The 21,085-nt window shown below is 37.6% G+C and overlaps 1 protein-coding gene across 1 annotated transcript in view; it reads left to right on the forward strand.

The window, feature by feature from the left end:
- TRIM37 (tripartite motif containing 37) overlaps positions 1–21,085 on the forward strand; it is a 129,989-nt gene that overhangs the window by 81,769 nt on the left and 27,135 nt on the right. Inside the window, 2 exon segments of the mRNA XM_030295180.1 lie at positions 7,777–7,971; positions 16,131–16,439. Coding sequence (XP_030151040.1) covers positions 7,777–7,971; positions 16,131–16,439 — 504 coding nt within the window.

A 21,085-nucleotide genomic window follows, 5' to 3' on the forward strand; every position in this document is an offset into this window, starting at 1 on the left:
CTTAACATAATTGATAATCTAAAGGTGAATAGATGTATGAAAAGATAGCTAAGATACGTAAGATAGTACACCTACAAAAGAATCCCAGTTTCTTTAGATATTGCCTCCTCAGGAGGTAGAACATAACTCCCTACCCTTAAATGTGGGCTATGCTTAGTGACTTGCTTAGATGAAAATATAGTGGAAAGGGAGAAATAATTTTATGCCAGAGAAACAGGGCAAACATTGTAGCCAAATTATCAAATTTAACATCATCCATGTTGTCATGTTGATAGCATATGTACCCTTGTTATGATGTGTTGAGAATTGTACTTTACATCTGTGGTGTTGTCCTCCCAAAAACCCATAAACACGATCTAACCACGAGAAAAACACCACATGAACCCTTGTTGGAGGAACATTTTATAAAATATATGACCAGTACTTTTCAAAACTGTCAAAAGCAAGAAAATTCTGAGGAATCACCCCAGACCAGAGGAACCTAAGGAGAAATGACCATCTAGGTGTAATTTGGTATTCTAGATGGAACCCTGAGGCACAAGAAGTACATTAGAGAAAGATTAATGAAATCTGAATAAAGTACAGATTTTATTAGTTAATAATAGCATATCAGTATTCATTAGTTGTGATAAATGTACCATGATGATGAAAGTTGTTGACGGTGGGAAAAATGGATTATGGGATTTATAGGAATACACTGAATTATCTTTGCACCTTTTATAGAAATCTAAAACTATTCTAAAATAAAACATTTTAATATATAAAGAGAATAAAAGCTGAATTAAGGGTGAGGTGGGGCTGAGTGTGGAATGTATTATTGTTATAATTTAATTATGGAAAGTCCATTTCAGGCTTGAGTTTCATATTTCAGAACCACACAATCATCTAAAGAATTATATCAGTTAAAGATGTTAAGTTATCCACTAACTAGAAGATCTTCGTTACACAGAAGCTAGGTATGAGGTAAAATAACATTTACTTAATTTCAATGTGTAGATAGTATTAAATAAGGTTATAGCTTGAAATGAATATTTAATGACTCAGGTGGCCTCATTCCATCAAGAATGCTTTTAGTTTATTCAGTTATTTTCATTAGTTACAAGAGAACTTCCGCTTATATTAAGTACTGAAAATGTAAATAAAAAGTTTCATTGTGAAAGTATTCTTTTTATGAAAAAAACTTTTAAATGTTCATTTTTGAGAGAGAGAGAGAGAGAACGAGCAGGAAAGGGGCAGAGAGAGAGACACACAATCTGAAGCAGGCTCCAGCCTCCAAGCTGTCAGGACAGAGCCTGATTGCTGGGCTGGAACTCACAAACTGCGATATCATGAACTGAGCGGAAGTCGGACACTTAACCAACTGAGCCATCCAGGTGCCCCTTGTAAAAGTATTCTAATCTAGAACATTAGCTAGTTGAATCTTGTTTGAGAACTAAAAGATTCTAGTAATATGACGCACTTGTATAACAAATTGATGTTATGTAGGTTATTACTTAAAACATTTGTTACTTATTTTGGTTAAAGACCTTTAAGGTTACTTGTTCCACAGGTATTTAATGATTGCCCACTTGGCATCAGGCATTGTGTTGTTCATTGGGATAATAAGATGAATGAGCATTATCTTTTAAAATGAGAATCTAGCACTAGTGATTACAGAACTTTGTGATTGTAAATACAGATATAGGGTGATACTAAAAATAGAACAGGTAATTAGGAATGAGTGAAAAAGGCTTTAGAAAGGGAGTGGTGCTTGCTTTTGTTCTTGAAAGATGAGCTAAAAGTTCATTAGAGGAGCAGGGAAACAATGAGATTAAGAGTGGAAAGGCATTCAAGCAAAAGATGCAGCATTGTTCTTTTTAGAAACTTGAAATATTGAGACTTGATATGGGGACAGGCCAGTGGAGATTGGTAAGCAGGAACCCAGATCAGGTAATGGAAAGTTTCATTTGCTAGGCTAAGGATTTGGGGCTTTATTCTGTGGAACCATTAAAGGTCTTTAAAAAGAAGTATGATCAGATTTGGTTACATAGTGGAAGATGAGTTAAAGGACAAGATTAATTAGAAACTACTGAAATGTTCCAGAAGGGAAAATTATGAGGGCCTAACATAGGGTAGTAGTAGTAGGGATGGAGACAATTTTTTGAAAGATGTTAAATAGTAGAATCAATAGGACTTGGGAATCTAACTGGATGAGATGGATTTGGTGGATATGTGGGGATGATTCCTTAAGGTTTCTGGGTTAGGCTGTGCCATTACCTAAGACAGTGAGTCCAGCAGCAGAAGATACTATATTCAGTTTGATCTTTGTTGATTTTGAGAAACCTGTGGGACAATTATGTGTTGATCTCCAGACCCAAATATCTAACTGTTTAGAAGGTCTCAGCTATGTAATCTGGTCTAGAAAGGCACAGTGTTTGTTTGTTTGTTTATTTATTTATTTATTTATTTATTTATTATTACAAACAATATAGATTTTATTAATTGGAATAAATAAATAAATTAAAAATTTCCAAAAGATTTGTCTATAACATATACAGAACTTCTACAAATCAACAAGAAAAAGGTAAGACTACCTCCCAGTAAAAAAGGACAAAAGATTGGAATACACCCTTCATGAGGGAGGCTATTGAGATGACCAATGCACGTTTTAAAAAGTACTTAGCCTCTTTCATCAGAGAAATGCAAATTGATATTATGTCTTAGTATGGATCTCTTGGGTATTTATCCTACATGGAGTTTGTTGAGCTAAGCTCCTTGAATGTGATAGACTAATATTTTTCATCATGTTGGAAGTTTTCAGCCATATTTCTTTGAACATTCTTTCTCTTTGCTCTTGTGTTACCCCCATTGTATGTATGTTGGTACATTTGATGAGACCCCACAGATCTCTGAGACTCTTCATTTTTCTTTATTTTTTTCAGGAAGTGTGAAGTAAAAATCAATAAGATACTGTTGGCACGCCCACTGTAGCAACTAATATATGATAATATTTTTTAAACTGGCAATACTAAGTATTGAAGGCATGTAGAGAGGTGGAAACTCTCATACCTTGTCAGTAGGAATGAAAATTGGTAGCACTACTTTGGAAACGTGTTAGGCAATATGTTTTAAAGATGAACATACACATTCCTTTGTATGAGCCAGGGCTTGCCAGTAGATTTTTAGAAGAGTATTTAGAGCAGCATCATTCTTTTTTAGGTGTTGTCATTGTGTGTGTGTGTGTGTGTGTGTGTATGTATGCATGTATGTGTTTTAATTAAGAAAAATAAGCATAATTTACGGGGCACCTAGGTGGCTCATTTGGTTGAGTGTCCAACTTCGGCTCAGGTCATGATCTCATTTGTGGGTTTGAGCCCCGTATTAGGCTATGTGCTGTCAGCTCAGAATCTGGAGCCTGCTTCGAATTCTGTGTCTCCCTCCTTCTCTCTACCCCTCCCCTGCTCGTGCTCTGTCTGTCTCTCTCTCAAAAATAAATAAACATTAAAAAAATTTAAGAAGAAAAATAAACATAATTTATAACAGTAAAAGATGTGAATAAGCTGGTTTAAGACTAGACTGTATAAGACCTTGAATGTCATGCTGCTGCACACAGGTACTATGATAAAATCAAGAACTTAGATCAGTGTGACATTTTATTTTGTTTTATTTTATTTATTTATTTTTAGTGTGACATTTTAGTAGGGGGTTGGCTCAGGAGGTGGGGGAACCTGTCACTGATTGATTTGCTTTTTTATGAGGTATTTTATATTTTCTTCATGTGACCTTCAAAAGCAGTTTATGTATTTAGAATTTTAGTAGCTTTATTCTTAGCAGCTAAAAACTAGAAGCAACCCAAATTCTTTCCAAATAGAATAAAGAAAGAAATTGGGGTATATTCATATACTGAGATGCCACACAGCAATAATGAAAATGAATAAACTGCTACATATAACAATATAGATGAATCTCTTGAATATAATGTTGAACAAAGAAGCAGGATATTAGAGCACATTATCATTTCATTCATATAAAATTTAAAAACAGGCAAAAGTAATCTATGGTTTTAACCATAGGATGGAGGTTACTTTTGGAGAGGAAGGTAGTAAGCAATTTTAGGAGGCGTGGGAAGGTCTGGGGGTACTGATACTTTGTGAACATTTATTAAGCTGAATACTTATGTATAAGACAGATATGCATATACAACACACCCAGTACAATGGCAATATTAGCTCTGAGAGAGGGAAACTGAAATAGATGCTACAGTCTTTGATGTCCTGTGGATAGTTAGTAGAAAGATGGGAACATGGGAGGGAGGGAGTCGCCAAAGAGCATAAACCACGAAGGAAGGGAGTTTTTGTTTATTGGTGAAAGTAAGGCCTGGAAGAGCACTGAGAAACAGGAGAGGGCTACTGTTAAAAAAGTCCATTTAACATGGAAAAATGGGCAACTTCTACTTTTAAAGAAGAACTAGATACCAGGGCAGTAGATAAAATATACAGGGCTGCTGAGTTACTTATTATCCAGTCAGTACCACCTGGGCAGCTTTTAAGAAAAAGATCCTGGATCCCACTCCAATATTCTTTTTCAGACATCTGTAGTGGAGGAAGGGATCTGTAATTCTTTTTTTTTTCTTTTTTTAACGTTTATTTTTAAATTTTTTTTTCCACGTTTTTATTTATTTTTTGGGACAGAGAGAGACAGAGCATGAACGGGGGAGGGGCAGAGAGAGAGGGAGACACAGAATCGGAAACATGCTCCAGGCTCCGAGCCATCAGCCCAGAGCCCGACGCGGGGCTCGAACTCACGGACCGCGAGATCGTGACCTGGCTGAAGTCGGACGCTTAACCGACTGCGCCACCCAGGCGCCCCTTAACGTTTATTTTTGAGAGACAGAGTGAGGCAGAGCACGAGTAGGGGAGGGGCAGAGGGGCAGGGTGGACACAGAATCTGAAGCAGGCTCCAGGCTCTGAGCTGTCAGCACAGAGTCCAACACGGGGCTCGAACTCACAGACTGTGAGATCATGACCTGAGCCAAAGTCGGATGCTTAATAGATTGAATCACCCAGGTGCTCCAAGGAAGTCGGATGCTTAATAGATTGAATCACCCAGGTGCTCCAAGGAAACTGTAATTTTTTTTTTTTTTTTTTAATTTTTTTTTAATTTTTTTTTTTAATGTTTATTTATTTTTGAGACAGAGAGAGACAGAGCGTGAACGGGGGAGGGGCAGAGAGAGAGGGAGACACAGAATCCGAAGCAGGCTCCAGGCTCTGAGCCATCAGCCCAGAGCCCGACGCGGGGCTCGAACTCACGGACCGCGAGATCGTGACCTGAGCTGAAGTCGGACGCTTAACCGACTGAGCCACCCAGGAGCCCCAAGAAACTGTAATTCTTAAAACTCCTCAAATGCAGCCTGATTTGGAAACTTCCTAGTAAAGGAAAAGAGTTAAGATGTGTTCTTTTTTTTTTTTTATTTGTTTGTTTGTTTGTTTAAAATTCACATCCAAGTTAGTTAGAAATCAATAATGATTTCAGGATGAGAATCCAGTGATTCATCACCTATGTATAACATCCAGTGCTCATCCCAACAGTGTCTTCCTAATAATGCCCCTTGCCTATTTAGCCCATCCCCGCACTCAAAACCCCTTCAGCAACCCTCAGTTTGTTCTCTGTATTTAAGAGTCTCTTATGTTTTTGTCCCCCTTACTGTTTTTATATTATTTTTGCTTCCCTTCCCTTATGTTCATCTGTTTTGTATCTTAAATTCCACGTATGAGTGAAGTCGTACGATATTTGTCTTTCTCTAATTTCGCTTAGCATAATACCCTCTAGCCGAGCAATATTCCATTGTGTATACACACACACACACACACACCCTACATCTTTATCCATTCATCAGTAAGATGCAGTTTTAAGGTGGAGAGGGGATAGTTTTCTGCTTTTTTCTTTTTCTTTTTCTTAAGAGTTCAGCTTTTTCTTGAGTATGTCACAAAGGTTTAATCAAAAAGACCAAAGCCCGTATCATCATCAGACTCCTCAGATTCTCCTTTCTTTGCTTTCACTTTCTTTTTTTTTTTTTTTTTCCCTTCTATCCACATTTCTATTTTATTCCTGTTGCAGATAGGTGTGTGTGGTTTTTTTAAGTAATTATTTAATTTTTTTTTAATTGCAGTTCTTTGCTTCCACTTTCTTTTCCTCAGCTGGGGCAGCAGCATTAGAGGAGCCCAGACCTCCTGCTGGTGTAGCACCAGCTTCTGGGACAGGTCCACCAGCCCCTGCATTACAAATGAGGCTCCTAATGTTGACATTGACCAGGGCCTTTGCAAACAAGCCTGGTCAGAAAGGTTTAACATTTATACTGACCGCCTTGATGAGGAGATTCCTCTTATCCTCCATGGTGTCATTGCAGGATGAGGGCCAAGTAGATCCAAGTGAGCTCCTGAGATAGAGGCCATGGTACAGGTGAATGCTGACTGGTGCTGCCAGGCATGGTGCTAGTCACCAAATGAAGTGAGAGCCTTCCTACAAAGGACCAAGCAGTTGTAGCAGTTTGAGGAAAAGGGGAGTTTTCTGCTCTTTTTAACAGGAGTTGCAGGGGGTACCAAGGCTGGGAAGAAAAATTTGCAGTAGGATGATAACCTCATAAAGAGGAAGAGGAAGAAGTTGGAAGAGGTGAGGATGTGAATATAGATGGAATATATATAAGTAGATAATTAGCTTGAAGCTGGTGAATATTTGGAACTTTTCTCCTAAGTTATTTCCTTCCAGATCTCTTTGAAAAACTCATGAATAGTCGGAACCTGGTTATTTTATGTTATTTTTATATTATCTATTTTAAGACTTTGTTGAATGTAACACTTTAAAATTTTAAGTTTCTTTAGAACATATTTAAATAGTTTTATTGAAGGAGGTCAGTTTAAACCACCATTTCTGTACCTGATATTTGCTAGGTATTTTACTAGGCACTAGATACAAGTCCAGTGGTTTCTTTAGCCTAAGGAGCTTAGTCCAATATAGGTGATACAGATATCACATTGCTCATAGGTGTCCATACTGTGCATCAGTCATTAACAAGTTCAGTCTAGGGGTGTCTGGGTGGCTCAGTTGGTTAAGTGTCCTACTCTTGGTTTTGGCTCTAGTCATGATCTCACGGTTCAAGAATTTGAGCCCTGCGTTGGGCTCTGCACTGTCAGCACAGAATATGCTTTGGATTCTCTCTCTCTCTCTCTCTCTCTCTCTCTCTCTCTCTCTCTCTCTCTCTATTTCTATCTCTTTATCTCTCTCTCTCTGACCCTACCACTCCCCTGCTCACTGTGTCTCTCTGTCTCTCTCTTTCAAAATAAATAAATAAACTTAAAAAGTTCAGTCTAAAAACTCCTCAAGAAGAGTACTGTTTTGGTGTCTAGTTTCTTGGGATCTGTGATACTGTGGGGATTTGTCTTTCTTTGAAGACCACTGGGTTATGGGATATATTCTCCTTTTCCTCACCCTTATCTCCCTTATTGTGTATATTATATATGTTATCACCTTTTTATTTCTAGGCCTAAGGATGGGGTTGAGGGTTCCTCCAGAATTCTGGATAGTAATAAGGCCAGTGCTTAGTCACTGTGCTTCTGTATACCTCTCTGGCAATCTGGTTTCTCCTTTCTGCTTCTCACCATGTTCTTACACCAACTCTTAAAAGACAGGTCCATAGACAAGTATTCAAACCACACTAACCAATTTACTTTTTCTTTTAATGATAATTAAATTCGTGCAAATTTATAGCATGCATTTTCTTCTTCTCTGTTTCTTTTGCAGGTAGTAACCATGGCTATCTGGGCGCCAGTAGCAGAATGTCAAGAAGAGCACATTTATGTTCTGCTGCTACCAGTAGTTTATTAGACATTGATCCGTTAATCTTAATACATTTGTTGGACCTTAAGGACCGGAGTAGTATGGAAAATTTGTGGAGCTTACAGCCTCGCCCTCCTGCTTCACTTTTGCAGCCCACAGGTAAAATATTAATAGTAATTTCCCTTTTTTCTGTGATTCTACAAACAAACTCTTCATTTTAATCCAAGTGTCTTATTTAAGTGTTGGAACACAGTATGTTTCTGTAGCAAGTTGATTTTTCATTATGTATTATAAAACATGACATTTAAAAAGAATAAATGAATTATCCGTTAAGTGAGATACAAAAAATTTTATATTGTATGATCCCATTATATGAAATTCTGAAAAAGTAAAACTGTGGTGAAAAAAACACATCAGTGGTTGCAGAGGGGCCAGGAAGGGAGAAAGAAGGGATCAGCTTAAATAACAAATGAGAAAACTGGGGGGGGGGGTTAATAAAAATCACAGAGTGGTAATAATTATTTGACTATATATATTTGTGGAAACTTGCCAAAATTAGTAAATTTTATTGAATACAAATTAATCACAAATTACAGTCATTTTAAAAATCAATCATATCCTTGTTCAAGTGGCCGGATGTTTTCTTCTTTTAAAAAATGACATTTAGTGGCGCCTGGGTGGCTCAGTCGGTTAGGTGTCCAACTTCAGCGCAGATCATGATCTCACAGTTTGTTGGTTTGAGCCCCTTGTTGGGCTCTGTGCTGACAGCTCAGAGCCTGGAGTCTGCTTCACATTCTGTGTCCTGCTCTCTCTCTCTCTCCCTCTCTCTCTGCCTCTCTCTCAAAAATGAATAAACATTAAAAAATTTTTAAAAAAAGGACATTAATATAAATCAGGTTAAGTTTTTGGTTGTTATTGTTCCATGATGTTTTTGCACAATAATGTCAAAATGTCTATTAGAATGTTTGTATATGATCTGGCATTTAGATTGTGTATGATTGACAGTTTGATTTATATGAAGTACTGTTGTCCTCTTTGTGAATGACTTAATAAGAGTTTTGCAGGACTCATTAATACCTTTTTTTTTTTTTTTTTAACGTTTATTTATTATTGAGAGACAGAGAGAGACAGAGCATGAGCATGGGAGGGGCAGAGAGAGGAGTAGACACAGAATCTGAAGCAGGTTCCAGGCTCTAAGCTGTTAGCACAGAGCCCACCTCAGGTCTTGAATCCACAAACTGCGAGATCATGACCTGAGCTGAAGTCAGATGTTTAACCAACTGAGCCACTCAGGTGCCCCATAATACCCTAACTTGTAAGTGGAACTGTGTCTGAATTGAATATAAAAAAGATGGTTTTGTGCTTTGATGTTCAGTAGCCTAAAAATGCATACCAACTAGCATCAGTGTTTTATTTGCCTCAAAACGTATACCAACTAGCATCAGTGTTTTATTTGCAGAGGTTATTTGTTAAAGAGAAGTTACATCTGTATTACTGTAATGTGATGTATACCCACACATATTAGATGTGTTGTCAGACCTGGAGGTTTTGAAACTCTCAGGCCTACTTATTTTGAACAGCTAAGGATTTACCTTTAAATGCCATGTTTTAAAAACCATTTTTGTTAGCTTTCTAAAATATACTCAGTATTTTCCTGCCTTTTTAAACAGTAGTAGTATACAAATCAAATGTCAGTGATTTAGAACAGTGATTTTGATGCTTCTTTAAAACAACAACTCATTTTTCAAAGTGTGAGGCAGAGCTTTGATGTAGAAAACACCTAGAACTGCTCTAGTTGGAGGGTGAACTCAGAGACTGGATTATTTAGGCCTCTTTTTTTTTTTTTTTTTTTAAACGTGTATTCATTTTTGAGAGATGGGTGTGGGCAGAGAGAGAGGGAGACACAGAATCTGAAGCTCTGAGGTGTCAATACAGAACCCGACGCAGGGCTTGAACTCAGGACCATGAGATCATGACCTGAGCTGAAGTTGAATGCTTAACTGACTGAACCACCCAGGCACCCCTAGGCCTCTTTCTTTCTAAGGTATACTCTGGGAAGTCTGGATCCTCAATTTGAAAGATTGTCTCCAGTTATGTTATGAAATACTTGTCTTTTATCTGTGATCCAAGTACATTTTGTATTATACTTGCATTTTTATAAAACTTAATCACACTGTATATAATTTTACATTTTTTTCTGTGATATTTTTATTGTAGAAAATTTGGAAAATACAGAAAATTGCAAAGAAAATAAAAATCACATACAGTTCTTGTGATCAAAGAAATAGCTTTAAAAAAAAAAAGAAAAGAAAACACCTTGACAAGGGTTTTGCTTAAATTACAGCCAGTGTTACTTGCAATGACCTAGTGGAACAGACAAGTTATGATTCTGCAGGTAGATGTAACTTTTTTGAAGGTAGGTAACTTTTTTGCAGGAAACTGCAGGTTACTGCAGGTAACTTTTTTGAAGGAAATTTTAGTACTAGGTTTAAAATACCTCTATCCTTTGGGACTCCTGGATGGCTCAGTTGGTTAAGCTTCCGACTCTTGATTATGACTAAGGTCATGATCTTATGGTTTGTGAGTTCAAGCCCGCATTGCGCTCCACACTGACAGTACCAGCCTGCTTGGGATTCTCTCTCTCTGTGTCTCTCTCTCTCTCTCTTCCTCCCTCCCTCCCTCCCTCTATCTGCCCCCCCCCCAAATAAATACATAAAATGATACATACATACATAAATAAATAAAATACCTCTATCCTTCAATGCTTATTTTCACTTTTAGGAGTATATCTGAAATAGAAAACAGTCAGAGTTGTTTGAAAATATCCAACAATGTAGTTATGTCTGAAAAATTATAGCTTAACTGTGTGTATTTTATAGACAGGTAAAATCATGTTTTTGAAAAACATTCAACATCAATGGAAAAATGAATATACACTATTAACAGAATAAGATCTTTGTTATCCAAAAATAAGTTTTCTATGTAAAATTAATACTATAAATGAAATGATCTGAGTTTCCAATCCAGGTGATCAAAATGCTGATGATGAGGAAGGGGGAACAGTAGAGAGGAAGAGCAAATCTTTAAATATCTACATGCCAGTGGGTATCAAAATAGAGATGCCTATTAGATACCAAAATTAAGAAGCGGAATATAGGCAGTTATTTGCCTAGAGGTGATACTGGATAATTAAAACTAAATGAGTTAGATTGTAGAAGAGGGAGTTTTCAGAAAATTTTAACAGGAAGAGGGCTTGGGATGATAATGGTGAACATCTGTTTTTACTAAGTGTGTGGAAGATGAACCAGATTAAAGAACCTTTGGAAAGGAAAGAAACCAAGAAAATAGAAGTCATGGAAACTAACTGAAGATAACCTATATGAGAGGATATGAAAAGCTAACATTGCAGATAGATCCAGCCTTCTTTTTAATTAAAATGCTTGTTTCGGTTTCAGTGTTTATTTTGTTTATTCAGTTATTTCTTTGTTTATTTTCTTCTCTTTTTTTAAAATTAATTAATTAATTTTTTAATTTACATCCAAGTTAGCATATAATGCAGCAAGGATTTCAGGAGCAGATTCCAGTGATTTATTCTTTCTTTCTTAATCTGTGTACCTTTCATTTTCTTTCTTTCTTTTTCTCTCTCTCTTTCTTTCTCCTTCCTTCCTTCCTTCCTTCCTTCCTTCCTTCCTTCCTTCCTTCCTTCCTTCCTTCCTTCCTCTCCCTGCATTAGCTAGGACTTCCAGTAAAGTGGTGAAAAGGAGTGGTGAAGGGGAACATCCTTAACCTTGTTCCTGATTTTGGTGGGAAAGCTTTGAGGTTTTCACCATTAAGTATGATGTTAGCTGTAGGTTTTTCATAGCTATTCTTTATCAAATTGAGAACACTTTCCTCTATTCTGGTTTACTAGGAGTTTTGTTTCTTTAAAAAAATTTTTTTTTAATGTTTATTTTTGAGAGAGAGCGCGAGCGAGCATGAGTGGGGGAGGGGCAGAGAGAGGGGGAGACATAGAATCTGAAGCAGGCTCCAGGCTCTGAGATGTCAGGACAGAGCCCGATTCAGGGCTCAAACTCATGAACCACGAGATCATGACCTGAGCTGAAGTCAGATGCTCACTGACTAAGCCACCCAGGCACCCCTGTTTGTTTTTTTAAAGTTTATTTATTTTTGAGAGAGACAGAGACATCGTGAGTGGGGGAGCAGCAGGGGGGAATCCCCAGCAGGCTCCGTGCTGCCAGCACAGAGCCCAATGTGAAGCTTGAAGTCGAAACTGTGAGATGACCTGAGCCAAAACCAAGAGTTGGTTACTTAACTGACTGAGCCACCCAAGTGCCCAAAGAGTTGTTTTTTGTTTTTGTTTTTTTTTAAATTCATCAATGGGTATTGGATTTTGTCAAATGCTTTTTCTGCATCTATTGATATGATATGATGCTTTACATTATTTGATTTTCGAATGTCAAACCAGCATATCTGGGATAAATCCCACTTAATTGTGGTATATAATCCTTTTTATATACACTGTAAGATTTAATTTGCTAATGTTTTGTTGATGGGTTTGTTTTTTTTTTGTCTCTATTCATGAAAGATACTGGTCTGTAGTTTTCTTGTAATGTCTTTGATTTTGATATTAGAGTAATGCCTCGTAGATTGGGTTTGGAAGTATTCCCTCTTCCTTGGAAGTATTCCCTACTTATATTCTTGGAGATAATAGAAGGTGGATGTAGGCCTCTTCAGATTATCTATTTCTTCTTCGGTTTTTGGCAGATTGTCTTTCAAGGTATTGGTCCATTACATCTAAGTTATCAAAAATTTGTTGGCATAACGTTGTCCATAGTATTCCTTTATTTTCCTTTCATTCTTTCAGTACATATTGAGTGAACCTATTATGTATCAGACTTGCTGCAGGTTCATGTTCTTAAAAACATCATACTGTACTGTAAAAGCATTTTAAGAGGTATCAATCAGGGTATGAATTACAGATAATATATTTGAACCAGATTTTATGGTACATGTAGTGGTGAGTAGAAATAGAAAGTCAGACAGGGTTATTCCATGGAAGGTGTTGCATGCCTAGTCTGAGGAATGATGCGTAGTGGGCTTTGAGAAGCCAGTTGCAGTTTAGGAGTGGTTTGATTCAAGCTGCTTTTTAGAAGGCTGGCAGTGCCCAGAAAACTATCAGAAATGGAAGCTTAATGAGGGTATTATTGTAGAAGTTTATTTCAGTGGTTCCTAGTATGAGAGGGCAAATTCATACATTTCTGGATATTTTCTCAGTCATCGTATACGCAAAAATACGTAGATCTGAGATCTTCAGAATCTTTTGACATTATAAAAGTTCTACTTAACTTCTAAGGAATACATCAGTCTACTCTCTATATAATTAAGATTTTATTTGTAGCATGGCAATGGTAGTATGTGGAATCTTGTGAAGTTACAATTACAGGGCTTGGCAATTGAGTGGAATGTGCTAATGATTCTGAAAAAGCTTAGGTGAGCAGAATGGTGGTAGCATTGATTGATGCTGAAATCTGGAGAAGAAGCTTTAAAGAACTATCAATCTTGAAGGCCATAACTGAATGATATGAAAGAATGGTTACAGATGAGATTCTCAATTCTAATTAACCTTGTAACTTGGCACATTCAGGAAAGCTTCTTATTTTCAGCGCAGTAACTTTCTTTAAATTGTCAGGTTCCTGTGGTATAAGATCCCATTACACTTTCCTGTCTTGGCAGTTATCACATGGTACTGAAATAGATTATTTTTCATTTTTCCAGCTGGACTGAGAGCTTTGTGAGAGCAAAGACTGAGGGTTTGTCTTGTTCACTGTTGTCTGTCCTGCCCAGCACAGTGCCTAGCATTTCAAACAATCTTGGTAGTTGTTTGATTATCAGCTGATGGAGGTTTGTTTAATTTTTTTTTTATATTTTCCCATTTGGGATTTTTACTTTTTAAAGGTCTTGTCAGTTTCTAGTAATAATAAACTGGGCCATGTGGGTTAATACAGATTTTCATATTTAAGTCCCTGTAGATGTGGGGTACTAGATTTTGTTTAGGAAAACATTTTGAAATATCTTGTGGAGCTCTTGGGTGGCTCAGTTGGGTAAGCTGACTTGGTTAATTGTCTGACTTTTGATTTTGACTCAGGTCATGATCTCACGGTTCTTGAGATCAAGCCCTAAGTCACGGGCTCTGTGCTGACAGTGTGGAGCCTTCTTGGGATTCTCTCTCTCTCTCCCCCTCTCTCTGCCCTTCCTCTGTGCGCTCTCTCTCTCTCTCTCTCTCAGGATCCTCTGTCCCCCTCTCTGCCCCTCCTTTGCTTGCTCTCTCAAAAATAAATAAATAAAAATTGTGAATATCTTGTGCCATAAGCTGTTCGGCCTGGAATACAAAGATCACTAAGATGTTATCTCTACCCTTTGGTTTTTCAGTCTGTATGTTTGTCTTTCTTACTATAATGTGTAAAGTGCTGTAGTAGAAGTATACTCTTAAGTATTATACAAAATTGGGTCAGAATTGATTTGGAAGAAGTGAGGCAATTGGTGGTTTAGATGCCTAAAGAAGTAGACATTTCAGATTTCATCTGATGGGCTTGAGTTAACAGAGGGAGCACCGGAAATAGGACATGTGAAAAGCATAAGGGGATATAGCATTGCCTATGTATTACAGAGTTGCAGGTAATACCAAAACATTGGAATATGTTTGGGGTAGAGGTAGAAGATAAAACCACTGAGAGGTAGGGTAGAATCAGATAATGGGCCTCGTGTTCCATGCTGGTGCTTTCGTGAATGATTGTCAGCAGGAAAGCAATAGAAAATAATAACTGATTTGGGTTTTAGAAAACATTTCTGACATCCTGGTGGAAAGGGGTTGGATGGAGGATTACACCACAGAGTGCTTTCACAAACATTGTGTCTTCTGAGCCTCATGACAGCCCTGTTATGTGTATATTATTGTCTTCATTTTACAAGTAAATAATGGACTCAGAAGTTGGTGGACTTAGAGAAAGTTACAGCAACTAAATGGTAGATTTGAGACTAAATCCTAGATTTCTAAAATCTGTCCTTAGCTCATTTATAAAATGGAGATAATAATAGTATTTAGTTACCTCAGAGGATTGATATGAGAGGATTAAATGACTTAATTTCCTTAAAATATCTGACATTCAGTAAGCTCTTTATGGATGTTTCTTAAATAAACAAAGACAGTAAAATCTCCCTATGAAGATAGAAAATCTTTCTCAGAAGCACTTCCACCCCAGACTTTTGGCTGGCTGAGTGATGTACCCACCCTAAACACTGTCAGAAGAATGAACCAGTTCTAGACTCTCGTATGTCCTGGGGCCAAAGGAGGGATCTAACCTCCCTGAGCACATTGCTGCCTACTGCCTGATACCTGAACACAATCTGAGTCCTTTCTGCAAGGTAGAAGTGGGGGATTGGCTGTCGAACACATTACAGTGTTTACTTTCTACAGCACTTCATCTTCTATACTAGAAGGCAGGCTGTTTCAGCTGTCATTCCTGCTAATAAAGGACTTGTTCTTTTCTATTTAGTGGCTATTGGTCCCCCATTTTTGTTTTTTTAGGTGGGGGGTAAGGCTTGGTTTCTTTTTGCTTTGAGTCTGTCATAACATTCTTTGATTTTTCAAAATATTGATATCTTTTTCCTTTCTGCAGTAGAAAGTCTGTAGTTTCCTTACTTATACCTCTATTTTAATATTTGAGGAGTGGGATGGGTGAAAAACAACTACTTTCTCTGGGAAGAGAGAAAACATTGTTACTTTAGAAGCTGCAAAGACTGATGGGAAAGTATTTTATGTTGTTCTATGGCACTTAATAGCTGTAACTACACTGGAAACCTTCTTAGACTTAGATGGAATATATATTTTTTATATACTATGTATAGCAGATTTGACTACTTAATTTGGATTCTAGGTTTTTGGGTTCTTTTTTTTTTCATTTTTGTCAGTTATGAAGATGACAAAAGCTCAGCATAGGAAATTTGAGAAAAATGGAGAAGTATAAAGAAGAAAGCACAGGCAGGCAATAAGGCAGCTTTTTTAAACTTTTAGAATTAGGTAACTATTCTGATTTGAGTGATTATATTGTGATCCAGACTCTAACTTTGAAGGTATGGATAAAATTAGGATACTTGGATCTATCTTTATTTTCATTAATGGAATTTAATGCATGCTTTTAATTGTTGATTCCACCAAAGCACCTTAGCTTTTTACACCTCAAGTTTGCATATATTGACTGTATGATAGAACGATTTAATAGAAGTCTCTATTAACATGACTTACAACTTTCTGTCTAAAGCATCATATTCTCGAAAAGATAAAGACCAAAGGAAGCAGCAGGCAATGTGGCGAGTTCCCTCTGATTTAAAGATGCTAAAAAGACTCAAAACTCAAATGGCTGAAGTTCGATGTATGAAAACTGATGTAAAGAATACACTTTCAGAAATCAAAGGCAGCAATGCTGCTTCCGGAGACATGCAGGCAAGCTTTTTTTCTGCTGACCAGGCAGCTCTGGCTGCATGTGGAACTGAAAACTCTGGCAGATTACAGGATTTGGGAATGGAGCTGTTGGCAAAGTCATCAATTGCTGGTTGTTACATACGAAACTGTAAGTGGAAAAGATCCTATTAGTGTCATTTCTCTGTGTGTCATTTGGGAAGCTAGAGGATGGGTTATTTTTAGAATAATAATATTTAAACACCTCTCTTATAATGACTTAAGACTACAAATACATATAGCCTTTTTTCCCATTCAGAACTGACTGTAGATTTTCTATATAGAGCTAATATTTCTTTTTTTTTTTTAATGTTCATTTATTTTTGACAGAGAGACAGAGCATGAGCGGGGGAGGGGCAGAGAGAGAGGGAGACACAGAATCAGAAGCAGGCTCCAGGCTCTGAGCTGTCAGCACAGAGCCCGACGCGGGGCTCGAACTCACAGACTGTGAGATCATGACCTGAGCTGAAGTCAGATGCTCAACCAACTGAGCCACCCAGGTGCCCCAAGAGCTAATATTTCTTGATTGAATATTCTGTGCTGGACAGCAAACAAGACAGAATACTTAACCTCTTGGATCTTACATTCATAAATTCATGTGGTGGAAATTGGACATTAAAACGTGTAGACAAGTAAAGATCATTTCAGTTGGTAAAAAGTGCTGTGAAGGAAACAGGAATGGGATAGGAAGATGAGGAGTGTGCTGCTTAGGGTAGGGAAGTAAGGGAAAGTCTCTGAGGAGGCAGCTTTTGAACTGAGACCTAAAGGTTGAGAAGGTGGCAGCCATGCAAAGATCTGTGGGAAGCATTTTTCAGGGTTAACAGAACAGAAGATGCGGATTCACTGATACAGGATTTGCTCCGCATATTTGAATACTTGAAGGAAGACCAGTATGGTTGAATATGATAAACAAAGCAGAAGGGAGAATACTAGGGGATAAGTCAGAGAGGTAGGCAGGATCTAGATCAGATAGGGCCTTGTAAGACCTAGATAGGAGTTTTATTCTGATTTTAGAAGCAAGTCTCTAGAGAATGAAAATCGAGATGGTGGGGGGATGGCAGTGGCATTTGTGATCTGATTTACCTTTTACAAAGATTACTTTGCTTGTTGTATGGAGAAAGGTCTAAAAGGGGTTGAGAGTGTATATGAAATATGGTGACCTATTCTGGAGTTACTGCAGTGGAGAAGTGGACTTGCTCATTTTCTAGCAGCCCTTCTTGACTGGGGTTCCTATCTTTCTTAATTCTCTGAAGGGTGGTACATAACTATTACTATTCTAGATACATAGGAGAGAAATTAGTTCATTACATACAATGGATATTTTAGACCAAGAAGACTCTGTTCTCCACTCACAACCCTGGTGTGGAAAGGCTGGATAGTTTGTAGAGAAAGAAAAAAAACTAAGAATGATATTTAAGTTTTTGTCCTAAGCAACTTAGTGACTGATGCTATCATTAATTTAGGAAATAAGGAAAAAGCTGATGTAGGAGTTGGGGAAGGTGGTGGCAGGAAATTTGGAATTCTTGTTTAAACATTCTAGGTTTAATGGGGTACCTGGGTGGCTCAGTTGGTTAAGTGCCTGACTCTTGATTTTGGCTCAGGTCTTGATCTCATAGTGATAATATCAAGCCACACAATGGACTCCACTCTGGACATGGAGTCTGCTTGGGGTTTTCTCTCTCTTTCTCCCTCTCTCTCTACACCTCTCCCCTACTCACTCTCTCCCACCTACCTCCCACACGTACTCTGTCTCTCTCTCAAAAAAAACCCCCAAAAAAACAAAACTAAACTTGTTAGGATTGAGATGTCTATTAGTTATCCTAGTATAATGTCTTGTAGGTAGATGGATGGTAAATAAGTATGAAGCTTATGAGGTCAAAGCTGGATATAAACAGTTAGGCGTCAACAGTGGCAGATATTGTTTAAAGTCAGAGAGTGAATTAGATCAAGTATGGAAGGAGTTTAAATGGCAAAGAGAAATTTTGGCTCTGGGGCACTTTAACATTTAAAGACATGGTAATGAAGGGTGTCCAATAAAGGAAATTGAGAAGCAAAAGAAGTGGGAGTGGTTATACCATTGAGAGGTGTCAAGTTGAAGTGTGGGTGGCCCTTTTAAGAACCATTCCCATTGAGGAGTGTAGCAGGGTAGATCCAGTGAGAAACTGAAGCATTATTGCACAGCTCCTTCAAGAAGTTGCATAATGAATCAGGTTGTATCTGGAAGGGGTGTGAAGTCAAGAAAGAGTTTTCTGTTATCTGTCTGTGTTTTCACTTTCTAAGCCTATATGCTTTTTTTTTATACCTGTTTCTTTTTTACTGTGGTAAAATGTACATAACATAAAATCTACCATTTTAGCTATTTTTAAGTGTATAGTTCAGTAGCATTAAGTCCTTTCATACTGTTGTACAACCATCACCACTGTCCATTCACAGAACTTTTTTCATCTAGTAAAACTGAAACTTTGTACCAATTAAATAATAACTCCCCATTTCCATCACCCACCCAACCCCTAGCAACCACCATTCCACTTTCTGTTTCTATGAACTTGACTATTTTAGATATCTCGTATAAGTGGAACTCATACAGTATTTGTCTTTTTGTGTCTGGCTTATTTCACTTTCACATAATGTCTTCAGGGTTCATCAATATTATATCATGTGTCAGAATGTCATTCCTTTTTAAGCCTGGAAAAAATATTTTATTATATATATATATATATATATATATATATATATATACCACATTTCATTTATCCATTCATCCTCTGATGGACAGGGGTTGACACCTACTTTTTGGCTGTTTCAAATAATGCAACTCTGAGGATGGGTGTTCATCTCTTCAAGACCCTGCTTTCTATTTTTCTGGACATATATACCCAAAAGTAGAATTGTTGGATCATATGGTAATTTGCTTTTTAATTTTTTGAGGAACTGCCATAGTGTTTTCCATAGAGGTTGCACCATTTTACATTCCTACCTAATAAATAGTGCACAAGCATTCTAGTTTGTTCACATCTTCCCCATCATTTACTGTTTTCTGTTTTTTGTTTTGTTTTTGATAATAGCCATATTAATGGGTGTGAAATGGTATCTTGTTGTCTTACTGTGCTTTTGATTCACATTTATTAATGATGTTGAACATTTTTAAAAGTGTTTATTAGCCATTTATATATTTTTTCATTTCATTAAAGAAATGTCTGTTCAGATCCTTTGCCCATTTTTGAAATGAGTTTTTGTTTTGGGGGGGGTGTTGTTTTTTTAAAGATTTTATTTTTAAGTAATCTCTATACCTAATGTGGGGCTCAAACTTAAAACCTGAGATCAAGAGTTGCATGCTTTACCAGCTGAGCCAGCCAGGCACCCTGGGTTGGCTTTTTAGTTTTGAGTTTCAAGAGTTCTCCGTATTCTGGATATTAATCTCTGATCCCATAATATAATTTGCAAATATTTTTTCCTAAACTGTGGGTTCCCTTTTCACTTTGTTGATGGTATCCTTTGACAGTAAAAGTTTTTAATTTTGCTCAAGTCCAATTTATCTTTTTCTTTCTCTTTTGTTGCCTGTGCTTTTGGTGTCATATTTCAAAAAAGCATTGCAGAAAAGAAAAAAAGCATTGCTGAACCTGATGTTAAGCTTTCCCCTATGTTTTCTTGTAAGAGTTTTATAGTTTTATTTTTTCAACGTTTATTTATTTTTGGGACAGAGAGAGACAGAGCATGAATGCGGGAGGGGCAGAGAGAGAGGGAGACACAGAATCAGAAACAGGCTCCAGGCTCTGAGCCATCAGCCCAGAGCCTGATGCGGGGCTCGAACTCCTGGACCGCGAGATCGTGACCTGGCTGAAGTCGGACGCTTAACCGACTGCGCCACCCAGGCGCCCCAAGAGTTTTATAGTTTTAGATCTTACATTTATAAATGTCTTTGATCTATTGTTAATTAATTTTGTATATGGTATTAGGTAAGGGTCCAAATGTATCAGCTTTCCTAGCACCATTTGCTGAAAAGATTTTCATCTCATCACTGAATGATGTTGATACCCTTGTTGAAAATCATTAGAGGGGCACTGGCTGGCTCAGTCAATAAAGCATGTGATTCTTTTTTTTTTTTTTTAATGTTTATTTATTTTTGAGAGAGAGACAGTGTGAGCGGGAGAAGGGCAAAGAGAGAGAGATAGAGACACAGAATCTGAAGCAGGCTCCAGACTCCGAGCTGTCAACACAGAGCCTGAAGTGGAGCTCGAACCCATGAACCATGAGATCATGACCTAAGCTGAAGTCGGATGCTCAACCGGCTGAGCCACCTAGTCTCCCCCCCCCCTTTCTGTTTTTTTATTTAAAAAAAATTTTTTTATGTTTATTTTTGAGAGAGAGAGAGCATGAGTGGGGAGGAGCAGAGAGAGAGGGAGACACAGAATCCAAAGCAGGCTCCAGGCTCTGAGCAGTCAGCACAGAGCCCGACATAGGGCTCAAACTCACAAACTGGGAGATTATGACATGAGCCAAAGTTGGATGCTTAGCCAACTGAGCCACCCAGGTGCCCCAGTAGAGCATGTGATTCTTGATCTCAGGTTTTAAGTTTGAGCCCCACATTGGGTGCAGAGATTACATTAAAAAAAAAGACAAAATCATTTGACCATATATGTGAGCATTTATTTCTGGGCTATGTGTGTGTTTATTAAAATGGGGTATATTAATGCTAGATACTGATGGCAGTAATCCAGTAGAGATGAGTAGGAGAGAGGATGATTGCCAAATGCATAG

This window comes from Lynx canadensis, chromosome E1 (genome assembly GCF_007474595.2).
Source record: "Lynx canadensis isolate LIC74 chromosome E1, mLynCan4.pri.v2, whole genome shotgun sequence".
NCBI classification, from domain to species: Eukaryota; Metazoa; Chordata; class Mammalia; order Carnivora; family Felidae; genus Lynx; species Lynx canadensis.